General features: G+C 39.5%; 1 protein-coding gene across 1 annotated transcript in view; it reads left to right on the top strand.

Moving 5' to 3' along the window:
* Positions 1-15,170, top strand: part of LOC114046210 (growth arrest-specific protein 6-like) — a 126,313-nt gene that overhangs the window by 102,720 nt on the left and 8,423 nt on the right. The window contains exons 12-15 of the mRNA XM_027866459.1: positions 1,086-1,204; positions 1,593-1,782; positions 9,904-10,068; positions 13,197-13,365. Of these exons, the coding sequence (XP_027722260.1) occupies positions 1,086-1,204; positions 1,593-1,782; positions 9,904-10,068; positions 13,197-13,365 (643 nt within the window). The remainder of the gene's footprint in view (positions 1-1,085; positions 1,205-1,592; positions 1,783-9,903; positions 10,069-13,196; positions 13,366-15,170) is intronic.

Below are 15,170 nucleotides of genomic sequence, written 5' to 3'. Positions count from 1 at the left end.
TAATGTTTGGTTGTATTTGCAGGATCACCATGGTAACCATGAGCTTGAACAACTGACCGGTACCGTTAGTTGTAGACCAAAAAGTGTGACACATGCGAATATGCATTTTCTCCTAAATCTGTCACACTTACTCAGGAAGCTAGTCTGTTAGACAGGGCTTCAGTTACACATGTATGTAATTAAGTGCTGAACAATCACACACCTCCATGGGCTGACGGGATTGCCTTTATGCATAACTTTTGCTGTTTACCTGATGCTTCTGAGTAAAGCATGAAGGGTCAAGCCTGGTCAAGCAATTACATTTTGCCTTAAAAAAGAAAGAAGAAATGAAAAAGCAAAATATTTCCAGATGAAACAAACAAGTAGTGTGGATTTTTACAGCTATAATATACTGGGAAAGTATAATATATGGTTTCTGCAGTCTATAACCAAGTTGGGGAGGCAGTGAACACCAGACTGACTCACAGTGATGGCTTCTGTAACACAGTGAATAGAATGCTGGGGCTGGAGTCAGAAAGATCTGACCTCATATCTGGCTTCAGACACTTCTAGCTGTGTGACCCTGGGCAAGTCATATAACCTGTATCTGCCTCAGTTTCCTCATCTGCTAAATGGGGATAATAATGTCACCTACTCACCTCCCAAGGTTGTTGTGAGGCTCAAATGAGATGATAATTGTGAAACACTTAGCACAATAAGCACTATGTAAATATTAGTTATTATTATTATTAATCAGTACTTTCTCCCTGATTTTCTCACAAAGCTATAAATTATCATTCTCCAGTAGTGGCTCAAGGGCCCTTTAGTAATCAGGCAAAGTCTTCTTTATGGCCCTTACCAAATATCTCCACCACCCACATTCTTCTCCTGGCATAGTATAGTGAAAAGTACATTCTCCTAGGAGTCAGGAGAACTGGAATCCCTATTGTGCCACCCATTAGCTATACGCAAGCTGCTTCATCCCTCCTGGTTTAATTCCCTTATTCATAAAAGGAGGTGTTTGGACTAGCTTTTAGTTCTCTAATTTCTAAAGCAGTAAGTTTCCTTTGACTGTGACTGACAATGACTTTTTTTTTTCTGGACAGGACATATTGCCATGTATTTCTTTTGATGTGGCCAAAAGCGTGAAATCTTTATATCTCGGCCGAATGTCCAATGGGGCTCCGGTGATCAGGCTTCGTTTCAAAAGGCTGCAGCCCACAAGGTGAGGATATGCCAAGAGTAAATATTTTAATCTGTCTCTTTAGTTCAGACACAAGTGGAGATACTCTCTTAAAGGGCCATTGCTTGCAGTGGCCAAAAAAAAATATAACAACACCATCGGACCCTCAGGTAAATGGTTATTGTCCTCAAAATGAAAAAAAAAATTGTCATGCTGGGGGATTCCACCTTTCATGGGTTTCTTAGAGCACTTGAGGGGCTATTTTGGCAGTAGACGGATCTACATTTAATCATGAGTTGGATTATGTGCCATTGTGAGCACTGAACTGCATTCTAAATGTGAGAATTTGAGCTGTCGGTAGGGAAACAAACATTTGGTAGTTATGACCTCTGCATAATTCTAATTTGTTTCTTGACACCCTCATGATCAGAGTTGTGGCTGAATTCGACTTTAGAACCTTTGATCCTGAAGGTGTCATTTTCTTTGCCGGAGGCCGTCAAGACAACACATGGATCATGTTGGCTCTACGGGCTGGGAGGTTGGAACTGCAGCTGAAATACAACGGCATAGGGAGAGCCACCAGCAGTGGGCCAGTCATTAACCATGGCATGTGGCAAACAGTAAGTACATGCTCTTTGTTTGGTTTGCCATTCATTGGGTTCTCCTAAAGTGTTGCCCTTCATGGTTGATGGAATCACCACCACCACCACCCCATCGCAGCCACTCCAGAGTCATTGTTGTTGCTAGTTTCTGGGAATTAGTGGCTTGGCATTGCTGCAGTTGACCCCAGGAAAATGTAGCGAGATTTCTTAAGTGTCTACTATTATGGGACAGAATTAAGTGAGAAACATAGCGCCCTTTAATCTTGCCCACATTTTTTTTTTGGCTTTTTGTGAGGCAATTGGGGTTAAGTGACTTGCCCAGGGTCTCACAGCTAGTAAGTGTCAAGTGTCTGAGGTTGAATTTGCACTCAGGTCCTCTTGACTCCACCGTGCCACCTAGCTGCCGACATTCTTCTTCAATATGCCTGGACTGTATATTCTCCTCACTTAGCCTCTTAAAATCTTTAGCGTCATTCAAGCCTCAACCCCAGGGCTGCATTCTACGAGGAGCATTTCCTGACCCCCTTAGTTGGTAGTGCTCCTTCAATACATCCTCAAATTATTTTATATTCATTTATCTCTTTACATGTATCACCTCACTAGATCGTAAGCTCCATAAGGGCTGGATTTTGTCTTCTATGCGTATCTCAAACACCTAGCAAGGTGCCTTGCACTTAGTAGTTACTTAATAAATGCCTTTGAATTGCTTGACATTCACAATCTGACTTTTTGGTATCATCTTCCATACATGCATTAATTATATTCTTTCTTAAAGCAGAAACTTACCTATTCAAGGTTCAATATTTAGTAATACACAGATATAAATATTCCTGGCTATTTTTATGTGTGCAAATACAAGTTAAGCCTTTTGATTCCACTGGAGTTAGACAAGTTCCTCTCAACTGCATCATGAGACTTCTAGTCTAGGTAGATAGTATGAAGTTTCCTTAGATACAACTTTCCTGGCAAGAAATCTGAATTCTTGTCATTGTAATATAACAGGGGTCAGTTTGGTCATTGCAAAGTGGTGTGTTTTTTGACAGTAGTTTTTTTTTTCTTTAAAACTAGAAAACAAGGAAAACCACTATCCCTAACCCTTAAAAATAAGATAATATGGAAAATTTCACTTCGAACTCTATTCATAAAGACGTTGTAGACATTTGGTAATATTTCCATCCCATCAAGTAATGTCTCATTCCCTTCCTGACCTCTTAAAGTAGTAAGAATCACCAAAGCAACAGGAAGGGTGCGTTTCAGCAAAGTTGCAGATAAAAATGTAGAACGTCGAGGAACTGTATTACTCTCGAGGAACCAGGATTTCTGAAAAGTGAGAGCTTTACTCATTTGTAGGTATTTAAAACACTGTTCACTCCACGGTCCCTCAGCCAAGAGCATCACAAAACCAAAGGTGGGGAGCCTGGGGATGGCCCAGGGATCAGATAGCTCTTGGGAAAGTGTTACAGAATATATCTGATATAGTCCTCACTCACTGTTGACTCACAGCTGCCACCACCCAGCAGAAATAAACTAGTTCCACTGTTTTGTTTGGGAGTGTGACAAATTTAGAGGAGACAGATCTCATTCAGGAAGACAAAGGTAGTCAGTCCTTGCTGGGGAGGGACTCCCAGTTCTCTTCCTGTTATGCCATCTGTTTAGATATTCTAGGTTCAGAAAGACCGAAGCACTATCCCTTAAAAGTGAAGGTGTTGCATTCACTCCTTTTACTAAAGCCTAAAGGAGATGGGTAAAACTGCTTGACCCACTTTTCAAAGTCTCCCAGCTCAACAGAAAGAGCACTAGGTCTAAAGTCAGAAAGATCTGAGTTCAAATCCAACCTCAGACTCTTACCAGCTGTATGACCCTAAGCAAGTCATTTAACCCCTGTTTGCCTCAGTTTCCTCATTTGTAGAATAAGAGTGTTGGACCCAATGACTTCTAAGACCCCTTCCAGTTCTGAATCTATGACTCTGTGATTCTTATCCATGTTTATCTATACATCTTCTGTAGAGAACCCACCCTTATGCACTAGAGGTCTTCCTCTTATTCTTCAGTGTCTCAGCCTCCCAGTGTATCACTTGGGCTGTATCTTATTTTTGAGAGCTGACTGGCACACTTCCTTTTGAAGTCACCCATGTCCTAGATACTGTCTTATATGTCACTTCTTACACATAAGTTTGAGTTGGTAACATGCTTTACTGTTCTACGTAATATTAGCTAACATTTATATAGTGCTTATTACGTGCCATGTGCTATGCCAAGTATGTTATTATCTCGTTTGACCCTCGCAACAACCCTGGGAAGAAGGTAGGTGCTATTATTATCCCTGTTTTACAGATAAGGAAACTGAGGCAGATAGAGGTTAAGTAACTTGCTTAGAGTTAGACAGCTAATAAGTATCTGAGGCTAGATTTGAACTCAGGTCTTCTTGACTCCAGACCTGACACTCTATTCACTGTACCACCTAGCTGCCTCTGCACCCACCATGCATCTTTCAGTTGGGTTATTCCTAAATGTAATCTTTTGGAAATCTTGGTGTGCCATTATTGTCAGCCTTATAGCATTATTGAGAGAACGGGTAGATTTTTGCTGCAGATAGTTTGGGATCATTGAAAGCATAGTACTATTTCCCAAAGGCAATCTAGCCCATGACCTTCCCAGTCAATTGTGGGAAGAGTTTATTTTCCATAGATATATTTTGGATACTTAACCAGCTGTGTGACCTTAAACAAGTCTCTTCACCTCTCTGAGTCTTGCTGTCCTCATCTAAAAAATGAAAGTGTTGGATTATTACCCCTGAGGTACCGCCCAGGTCTAGGTTTTTGATGTTGTATGGCTTCTCAAGACCATTTGGTTAAATACAGGCACTCTGGGTTACAACTGGGTTGAGTTTCAGACATTGTTTGGAATTTGGAATACATTTTCTTATAGAACCCATGTTTATGAAGGTTCTAAAGCCAACCCACCGGAGACCATAATGCTATTACGGCCATAAATAACCCAGAATCCCAAGTTCCCTTCAGATCCTTAAGCCAGTGTCCCTCTGAACTCTGAATCCCTCTGAACTTTAGCTAAGGGAGAGAGAGGAATCAGGTAAGGGAATGGTGATTGAGTGGAAGTTCTGCTGTCTGGCAAACTGCTGTGGCAGCATAGAGAGAAACACAGAGCATCATTGAGGTGAGAGGGTGCTTCATGAGGAGTGGCTACCCAGCAACAGCAGCAGAAGGGTCCTATCACTATCACTGAAGACATCCACAGGGTTAGGGAATAAGAAGGAATGACTTATGCAGAAGTGGGACAGAATAGCAGTGGGTGTGCACATTGAAAAGTCCTTCAAAAGTTGTGTTCCTGAGTCAGAAGCTGTCTGTCAACTACTGAGTAGGCCCACCCATCTGTTAACTTCAGCATTTCAGAGGTTTAGAACACTCTCTATATAAAGTAATCTTCATTGTTCTGTAACATACAGTTCAAGCTTACATTCATTTGTTAGTAGCCTGCCTTACCATGGGAGGATCACTGTTAATGGAGTGAATGAATGAATTCTTTTTTCCATTCACCTGCTCATATGGTTACTTACTCTGGTAAGTAGGGGAGTAGCTAATTCAAGACTGATTTAAAGAATAAAATAAAAAGAATAGATTGTGGGTGTTTATGGACTGGAACACCAGCAATATGTTGGCCTGGATTTAATTCTTATTTGTCTAACCTTATGTAGATAATATGTATTTAAACAGTCATTGGGTAGATGTTCACAGCCATAATGAAGTAAAAGGATGACTGACAGAGGAAACTGCTCAATAAAAGGTGCTTTCTCCTGCTTAGTGTAATGGAAAGAACACTGGATTTAGCTAAGGACTGGATTTCAAGCCCAGGTCCTGTCTGGAAGTTCCATGTTCAGAAAGACCAAAGTACTATATAATATAAGAGAGAGTGCTGCATTCAAACCTGTATGACTTCAGTGTGTCCACATTGATCAACTGAAACTGCACTCTCCAAAGTTACCAATAATCTCCCAATCACCAAATCTAATGGCTTCTTCTCAGTCTTCATCCTCCTTGACCTGTCTGCTGCATTTGACATAGCCAACCAACCTCTGCCCCTGGATACTTTCTTTTCTCAGGGTCTTCAGGGCACTCCTCCTGGTTCTTCTGCCTGTATAATTGTTATGTCTTAATCCCCTTTGCGTATTCATCATCCATGTCCTACCCACTAAATATGAGTGAATCCCAAGATTCTGTCCTTTGCTTTTCTCCTTTCTCTCTCTACTCTCTCCATGACCTCATCAGCTCACATGATTTCAATGATTATCTCTATGCAGATGACCTCCAGATCTATTTATCTATTCCTACTCTCTCTTTCCTGAGTTCTAATCCTATATCACTAACTAACAATCCAACATTCCAAACTGCATGTTCTGTAGGCATCTCAGACTCAACATATCCAAAATAGAATTCATTATCTTCACTCCACTCCCTACCTTCACAGAGCCACCCATCTTCAAAATTTCCCTACTACTTTTGTGGGTACTACCATCCTTTGAGACACCTGGGTTTGCAACCTCATTGTTATTTTCACTGGTTCACTCACCTCACATAATGGGTCAGTTGCCCAATCTTGCCATTGCTTTCTGTATAACATACTTCACATAGGTTCTCTCCTCCCCACTCACACAGTACCACCCTAATTTAAGTCCTCATCACTTCTTCCCTGAACTATTGCTCACCTGAAACTTCCTATTTCATTTCCCCTCTTTAATCCTCTCCCTACTCTACTACGCCCTTTACATAGCTGCCAAAACGATTTTCCTAAAGGGCAAGTGTGATTCATGTTGCCTTTAACTTGCCACCTTATTCTACAAACTCCAGTAGTACTCCCCATGGTTTCAGGATTCAAATATAAACACCTTTATTTAACACTTAAAGCTTTTCTTCCTTCTCAGACTTCTTACACGTTACTCCCTTGCTCACTCTCTGAAATCCAATCTTACTGTCCTATCATAATATTCAGTTGTATTTTCTGTTACACAGGCTGTTCCATCTCCTGTCTTTGTACAGGTTGTCTCCTTTGCCTAGAATGTACTCCTTCCTCACCTCCACCTCTTGGAATGTCTCATTTTCTTCAAGACTTAGCTTAAATGTCACCTTCTTCATAAGGTTTTTCCTGGTGCCTCCCTCCCAGCTAATACTGCACCTACTCCCAAAATTGCTTTATATTTTGTATATATTTGTAAATATGCACTTTGTCTCTGCCATTAGAATATAACCTCCTTGAAGATAGGGAAATCTTAAATTATGTCTTTGTATCACTAGCGCTTGGCAGAGTCCCTGGCAATATAGTAAGTGCTTAATAAGTGCTTGTTGGTTGATTGATGATTTTAGCCTAAGTTTCAATTTCCTCAACTATAAAATGAGGGGAATGGGATAGGATAGAATGTGATAAATAGGATATGATAGATAAGTTTAGATAAAATAGAATAGATAGCATAAGTAGAATAGGATAGGATAGATAGGATAAGATGAGACAGAACAGAATAGGATAAATAGGCTATTTTAGGATAGATAGGATAGGATGGAATAAATAGGTTAGGATAGATAGGGTAAGATTCAGATGGGATTAATAGGATAGGGCAGGATAGACAGAATTAGATAAAATAGGATATATAGCATAGGGTAGAGTAAAGTAGGGCTCTTTCAGTTCTCTATTCTATGATCCTCAGCTCTAAAGGTCAAGTGGTTACACCTACTATTCTGGGAGATATAAGTGGGCAAAGGATATAGGATCTTGACTTGGAGAACTCTTTGGAGTAGTCTTTGGGGTATGAGACTAAATTATATTTCAGCACTTTCCCTAGGATGAATCTGAATCACTGTATTGGCCTTGGAATTGACCTCTTTGGAGAGTCTCAGGACTGTGAATGTCTAACAACAAGTCAAATATTTGAGAATCTGTTTCTGTTCTCTGTTAGGTCCTTGTCTCTAGAGATGACATTTTGGGGCTGAGGGAGGGAGACAAAGTTACCAAACACATTGTCTAATGTATATCCATCGAGCCTATGATCCTCATAGTGTTGGCATTGCCAAGTGCTCTTTCCAAAATTGTAGTTTATACTATAGCAATAGATCAAAATAGCCTTTTGGGGGGATAGTTAAGGCAAAAGCAGAGTCACTATCCAAAGTGGGCTATGGTTGTAAATCTTGTTATCTCAACTATAACCCTTAATTTGATACATTTCTTCAAGACTATCTCATCTAATTCTAGTTATGCCACTCACCAGCTATGTGACATTGAGCAGATCACTTAACCTCCATGGGCCTCAGTTTTCTCATCTGTTATACAAGGTGTTAAATTAGGTGATCTTTAAGGTCCCTGCCATTCTAGATACTCTGGATATGCTGCTATTATTGTCGTCATTAATCTATTGTTATAACCCAGGTTTTTTAAAAAGTCTTACAAAAATCAGAAGTCCTTGACATGGGATAAATCCCAAAGGCATCCAAGATTTTGATGTCTAGCATGGTAGAATGGGATGAAGCCTAGACTTGTAATCAGAAGACCTGGGTCCAAGTTTTGGCACTTCACTTTTTTTGGACTTCATAGAAGACTGGGGGAAGGGGTAGGGGGGATGCGGGAAGGAAAGACATAATAGCTCTATTCAAGAAATTGAAGGGCTGTTATGTGTAAGAGAGATTCAGCTTGTTCTGTTTAGCCCTAGAGGGCAGAATTAGAAGAAATGGGAGGAAGTTGCCAAGAGAGAAATTTAGGCTTGGTATCTGGGAAAACTTCTTAACAATTTGTTGTTGTTCAGTCATTTTCAGTTGTGTCTGACTCTTTGTGACCCCATTTGGGGTTTTCCTGGCAAAGATACTGGAGTGGTTTTCCATTTCCTTCTTCAGCTCATTTTACAGATAAGCAAACTGAGGCAAACAGAGGTTAAATGACTTGCCCAGGGTCACACAACTAGAAATGTCTAAAGCCAGACACTCAGGTCTTTCTGACTTCAGGCCTGGTGCTTTATCCACTGCACTACTTCGCTGCCCAGTGAATATATGTTGTCCACAGAAAACTGTGAATTTGCCTAGACCAATCTCCCATACTGCTCAGCAAAGGACTAGGCTGCCTTCCCAAGCAGCAGTGGGTATGTTCTCAGGGAATGTGCATTCATTTTCACAGAAGGATAACATTGGAGCTAGAAGGAACTTTGGAGGTCACTTGATCTAACCCTTCACTTGTAAAAGGTTAAATTAGATGATCTAATCAAAGTTGCATAGAGAATAAGTGGCAGAGATATAAACCCAGCTCCTCTAACTCTGAATTTCTAAACTCTTCCTACTGTATCATCCATCTAAGCTCAATGTAAGTATGAAAGTACACACTTCAACATCATTATTGTCTGGACAACCTGGTGATAATGACCTCCGAACCTATCTAGGCTGAGCCTTAGATGAAATCCACACAGGCCATGTCTGGGCACATAGTTTCCTATGACGTGGCAGAGCTTATCCTTTACTTAACATTGAAGACTCGCCCCAGGTGTATTTACCAAAATACAACTTTGGATTGGTTTGTGTCTGTGTTTTCTTATTCCTGGGTCATGTATTGCATCTTCAGAAAGCCAGAAAGGATAAAGAACATTCTGTCCACACAGAGGGAGAAGGCAAAGCAGATCTTAGTTGCTCCAAAGGATGTTTGTTATATATGAAAGTCAAGTTCTGCCTGAGATCTTAAAAGAGAGAAAAACCACATTGCAAATATGTCTGTGTCTCCTAACCTTTGTCTGATGCCTTTGGCATTTAGACATCAGTCTATTTGCTTTTTAGATGCATCTGGTATCTAAAAATTGGACCTTTTGATTGCCTGAAAGATTATGTTATAAATCATGTCTCATTATATTAAGCATGCATCATAGTATTGGACAGACCTGCTGGTTCTTTTCACTTGACAGCACCAGCTTTTCTGAATTTCTCAAAACATTGTCCTGGCTCTTGGCAAAAATGCATACTGTTCCTTATGAACACATTTGCCCTGAACATAGAGGGGTCAGAGCAGCTGAAGTTTTGAGCAGTAGAAGAATTGAGTACCTTCTCCCCTGGAGTTCAGTTGCCCCTTTCTGAAGGAACATTCTCACCCTTTGTTCTTCCACAGATTTCCGTTGAGGAGGTGGAGAGAAATCTTGTGATCAAGGTTAACAGTGATGCTGTTATGAAAATAGCGGTCTCTGGGGAACTTTTTCAATTGTACCGAGGACTGTATCAGCTGAACCTAACAGTGGGAGGCATTCCTTTTAAAGATAAATACCTCGTTCACCCAGTAAGTACCATCATTAATCACTGACTATTAATGAATTATACAATATGTCCTAGAGGCTGAGACTTGTGTTAGATAGACACTTTCCCTCCATCTGCCAGTGGGTAATATTAACTAAGTTTGGCAAAGGGCCTAGGAAAAGGTGAAAGCCATTTCACTATTTCAAAAAGAAGACCTACATTCTTAATCATATGAGCTGGTCTTCACTCTTTCCTTTCTTTTTTCAGGCTTAGTTTCAGGATGAAAGTCACTTAAGATGAAAATAAAAGTAATTTTCTCTCTTTTTTTCAAAAGAGAACTCAGCTTTATTGGACTGAAATTTGGGAGTATCTTAGGAAGTTACGCATTTCCACAGAAATAATCTTGATGAGGAAATTTGAAGCAATCATTTCTCAAAGAGCTGCCTTCCCTCCTTTCCCACCCCCTACCCTCCTTTGCGGCAATGGACCCTTTACCCTGTTTTTTCCTTATCTCTAATGGTCCTTAGATAAATGGCTAAAATCCTCATGAGTATGGGTTTAATTTCTGTACAAAAAAAAAGAAGAAGAAGAAGTAGCAGCAGCACGAGCATCGAGGGATGCCAAATTATGAAAATTCTTGGCTCCTTTCCCTGAGCTCTTGCTCTTCACAGGTGGTCAGAGGGGAGGCATCTGAGGAATAAGGGAGTGTCAGCTCTTACATTCCCCTCCAAGGCCAATTTCATTCTTTCAAGGTCTCAAGTTCAACAGCAGTTGAGACCAGACCTCCTGGGCCTATTAATTTTAGAGATAAAGTAAATAGAAGGCAGTAAAATGAGTTGGATTGATTTGCCTAAGACTAGACTTTCTGACAGGGCTAGCATTAGCATTAATAGGCCCTGAGTTGATCAGAATTTGCCTGGCATAATTTAAACAAAATTAGCTTTAAGAATACCAAGGAAACAGATACCAAGCACAAAGTTATTTGGTAGTTGTCTTATTTATTTATTTATTAATTACCATCGTCTCTGGCCATATTTCTTTGAGGTGGGGACAGCTGTTTTACTACCAGTTTTACAGGTAGGAGCAGCAAAGTACACAACTTCAGATGTATATCACTTTCTGAACATGATTGATAGGCCTTGGGAGAAATCACATAATCTCTTGGGGACTCATTTTCTTTTTTTTTTCTTTTTTTAAAATTTAGTTAACAAAAATCCATTTTTTCTCCTTCCCACTCTCCTCCCACCAATTTAAAAAACAAAAGAAAAAGAAAATAGGCTCCAAATGGATATGTAACTTAGATATCAGGGCTGACATCATAAACAAATTAGAGGAACAAGGGGGGAAATTTGCCTATGGATAGGGGAACAGTTTATGGCCAAAGAAGAGTAGAGAGGATCACAGAAGATAAAACAGGTCTTCTTTTCCTCAGGTTTAAAATGATTGGGTTGAATTACGTGTTGTCTAAATGTTCTTCCAGCTTTAAATGCTGTTACCCTATGCCTAAGAGTGCCAAGCTCCTTTCCAGTACTAATGAGTTGTGTATAATACCTTGATATAACACTGGGATTAAGACATATTAAGACATATGGGGGCAGCTAGGTGGCGTAGTGGATAGAGCACTGGGAAGTCAGGAGGACCTGATTTCAAATCCGGCTTCAGACCAAACACTTGACACTTACTAGCTGTGTGACCCTGGGCAAATCACTTAACCCCAATTGCCTAAAAATAAAACAAAAAATTAAAAAAGACATATGGTATGCTTATCAAATTTATGGATGACACAAAGCTAGAAGAAATGTATTAGCTAACGCAAATGACAGAATTGGGATCCAAAAAAAAATGTTATGCAAGATCGAATAGTGCACCATAGATAACAAGATTACATTTAGTTGGAATAAATGTAAAATACTGTACTTGGATTCAAAAAATCAATTGCACAAATACGGAATGGGAGATATGGAGTATGACTAGAAAGTTTGGAAGACTACAAGCCATTAGTAAACTTTGATATAGCAGCTAAAAAAGCTAATATAGATTTAGGACAGATGGAATAACAGAAGCATAATCTTCAGAGTGAAAGAGGGCATAGAATACTTTCTTCAGAGAGTTGTTGTAGGGATAGCTTTCTCTAACTTAATGCACCATATAAATGTGAAGCATCATTATCACCATTGATAATAATACTAATCTTTTCATCTCCAATTTTGGTCATACTACTTTTACAGTATATGTATCTAGTTAAGGATGCCACTTGAAAAAGGGCATTGAAGAACCAGAGTTCAAAAGGGGACAATCTGTATGGTGGGGTATTCAACTATGTTATAGGGAGATCAGTTGAGGGACTAGAGATGTTTCATCTGAAGGGAAAGAACACATAACTGTAAAGTGTTATCATGTAGAAGAAGAAATAGATTATTCTTCTTGGCCCCAGATATCAGAACTAGGAGCAACAGTTAGGAGATGCAGTATAAAAAAGACTTTCTAATGGAAAAATTCAGAAATAGAATAGTCTGACTGATAAAGTGGTGCTCATATTTATGTAATATATAAATTTTTTAAAAAAGCATTTTACATACATAACCTCATTTTACCCTTGCAATGACCCTATAAGACAGATGCTATCTATTAACCCCCATTTTATTGATGAGGAAACTGAGGCTGAGTAGTTAAGTGACTGGCTCAGAGTCACATAGATAGTAAATGTCTAATGTGGGATTGAAACCCATGTCTTTGTGACCTCTAAGTACAAGCCTCCATTTATGCCAGGCTGCCATTTTATTAAAGGATTTGAAATGAAATAATCAATTGTGTAGAAGGGGTTCTTACTTCAGCTTTGGGTTGGAATACGTGGTTTCTGAGGTCCCTTACCACTTTAAGACTCTGTGAGTGTTTAGTATAAATTCAATTTTTGCAAATCAAAACACAGTCCAATTGAAAGCCTATACTAAATCATTTTATATATGAATGCCCAAATGTTTCTGTATTGTAAATGGGGAGTTGAATATGTCCGTTTAGAGTAAGTCACCTCTTGCCTGTCTCCCAGTGGATTACTTTGTGGATTTGGTGACACCACTGGGTCCCACTGCCACTTGATGGGTCTCTGGGAACAACACCCTTCCTTGCCACTCCCATCCCAAGGAAGCTACTGGGATTCTCTTGTCTTTCCAGATAAACCCTCGTCTGGATGGTTGCATGAGGAGCTGGAACTGGCTGGATGGGGATGATACCACAATCCAAGATATCGTAAAAATGAACAGCAGAATGCAGTGTTTCTCAGTCATGTCAAGAGGATCCTTCTACCCTGGCAATGGATTTGCATATTTTAGTCTAAATTACAGTAAGTGATTATAATACAATGGCTATGATTATATTCCTCAGACCCTTACTTACTAGCTGTGTGACCCTGGGCAAATCACTTAATTTTGTTTACCTCAGTTTCCCCATCTGTAAAATGAGCTAGAGAAGGAAACAGCAAATCACTGCAGTAACTTTGCCAAGAAAACCCCATATGGGGTCATGAAGAGTCAGACATTACTGAAATGGCTGAACAATAACAATATTCTCTAGCCAAAAAAGAAAAATTTAAAATCGCATATCTGTGGCCTGAAAGGAATTTGCCATTGAAACTTACATCACATTTTGATTAATTTGTTACTTAACAAAGATTCCATGCAATACTAGCATAGAGACCTGTGTATATAGATGCATTTCCACTTAGATACATAATTTCTCTTAGTATGATTTTTAAATATTATTGGATTAAAGGGGCAAAGATGTTGCTTCCAGTTCTAAATCTATGAAAATATGAGAGATGAGAGGGCAAAATTGTTAAATTATATTCCATTCTGTTAAGATTTAGGTAGAATCTCAGTTCTTTATTTACATTAATGTATTATTCACAGCTCTAAATTTGTTAAGCATACCATCTGTGTTTTCATTCTAATTCATCATCAGTGATTGAACTAGGCTCTTGCGATGTCTTCCTGTCTCTTTACACTCACATTCAGAACCTAGATCAGTCTCACAACTGTCCCTCTAAGGCATCCTTACCCCTAAACACTTTATTCTCACCTTGGTCATGATATCTGGGGCACACAAAAAGCTTAGGAAATACATAAGTACTTTTAAAACATCAAGTCAATGAAATTTAACAATTTCATATAATCCTTTCATCTTCATTTGGAAAGGATAATAAGATCTTTCACTGGTAAAGGACCTTTAGAATCATCTATTTCTACTTCTTGTCCAATGTGGAAATCTTTCCTTTATGCCTGATATATCACTTGTGGCTTTTTTTTTTAGCAACAGTTCTTAATTTCTCTGAATTATGCCTCAGTTAACCTAAAGGTGTCAAGGGCCATTTAATCCATCTTCTTATCCCTGATCTTTGTCTTGCTTTTTTGGGGGGAGGGATGATATCTTGGCCTATGTAGATTATTGTCATTTCAAGGTGAATGTAGTTTTGACCCTACTTTTCACCTTCCCTTCTTTCCTGCCCAACTTCTTGGTCACTGATGGAATTGCCACCTATTTTCTTTGGAGAATTTTTGTTTCTGACCTTCCCTCTCTCACATTCAAACTCTAGGTCAGGCTTAAAACTGCCTCTCCATAGCATTGCTGCCCTTAAATGCATCATTCAGGCCACTTTGTATCTGAAAAACTGGAACCTTTGGCCTCGGTCAGGCCACATCTGGAGTATTAGGATCAACTCTAGGTGTACCTTTTTAGGAAGAGCATTGAGAATGTTTGCATGAGGACAAGAAAGAATGTAAAGAGCCTTGAATTCATGGCTTATGAGAGTCAGTTCAAGGAACTAGCAGTGTTTAACCTTAAGACTATCACAAGATATGATTGCTGATTTTCAGTATTGTCATATGGAAAAGGGGATTTATTTGCTCTGCAACTCCTCAGAGGGCAGAACTAGATGACATGTCAGTGTGTGTGTGTGTGTGTGTGTGTGTGTGTGTGTGTGTGTGTGTGAGAGAGAGAGAGAGAGAGAGATATGTTAGGTGGTGCAATGTATAGAGCGTAGGACCTAAAGTCAGGAAGACTCATCTTCCTGAGTTCAAATCTGGCCTCAGACACTTACTAGCTGTGTGACCCCGGGCAAGTCACTTCACCCTCTTTACTTCATTTCCTCAT

This window comes from Vombatus ursinus, unplaced genomic scaffold (assembly GCF_900497805.2).
Source record: "Vombatus ursinus unplaced genomic scaffold, bare-nosed wombat genome assembly UNPS02014781.1, whole genome shotgun sequence".
Taxonomy (NCBI): domain Eukaryota; kingdom Metazoa; phylum Chordata; class Mammalia; order Diprotodontia; family Vombatidae; genus Vombatus; species Vombatus ursinus.
Note: the sequence above shows the minus strand (reverse complement) of the source record. Positions and strands in the feature narration are given on the sequence as shown.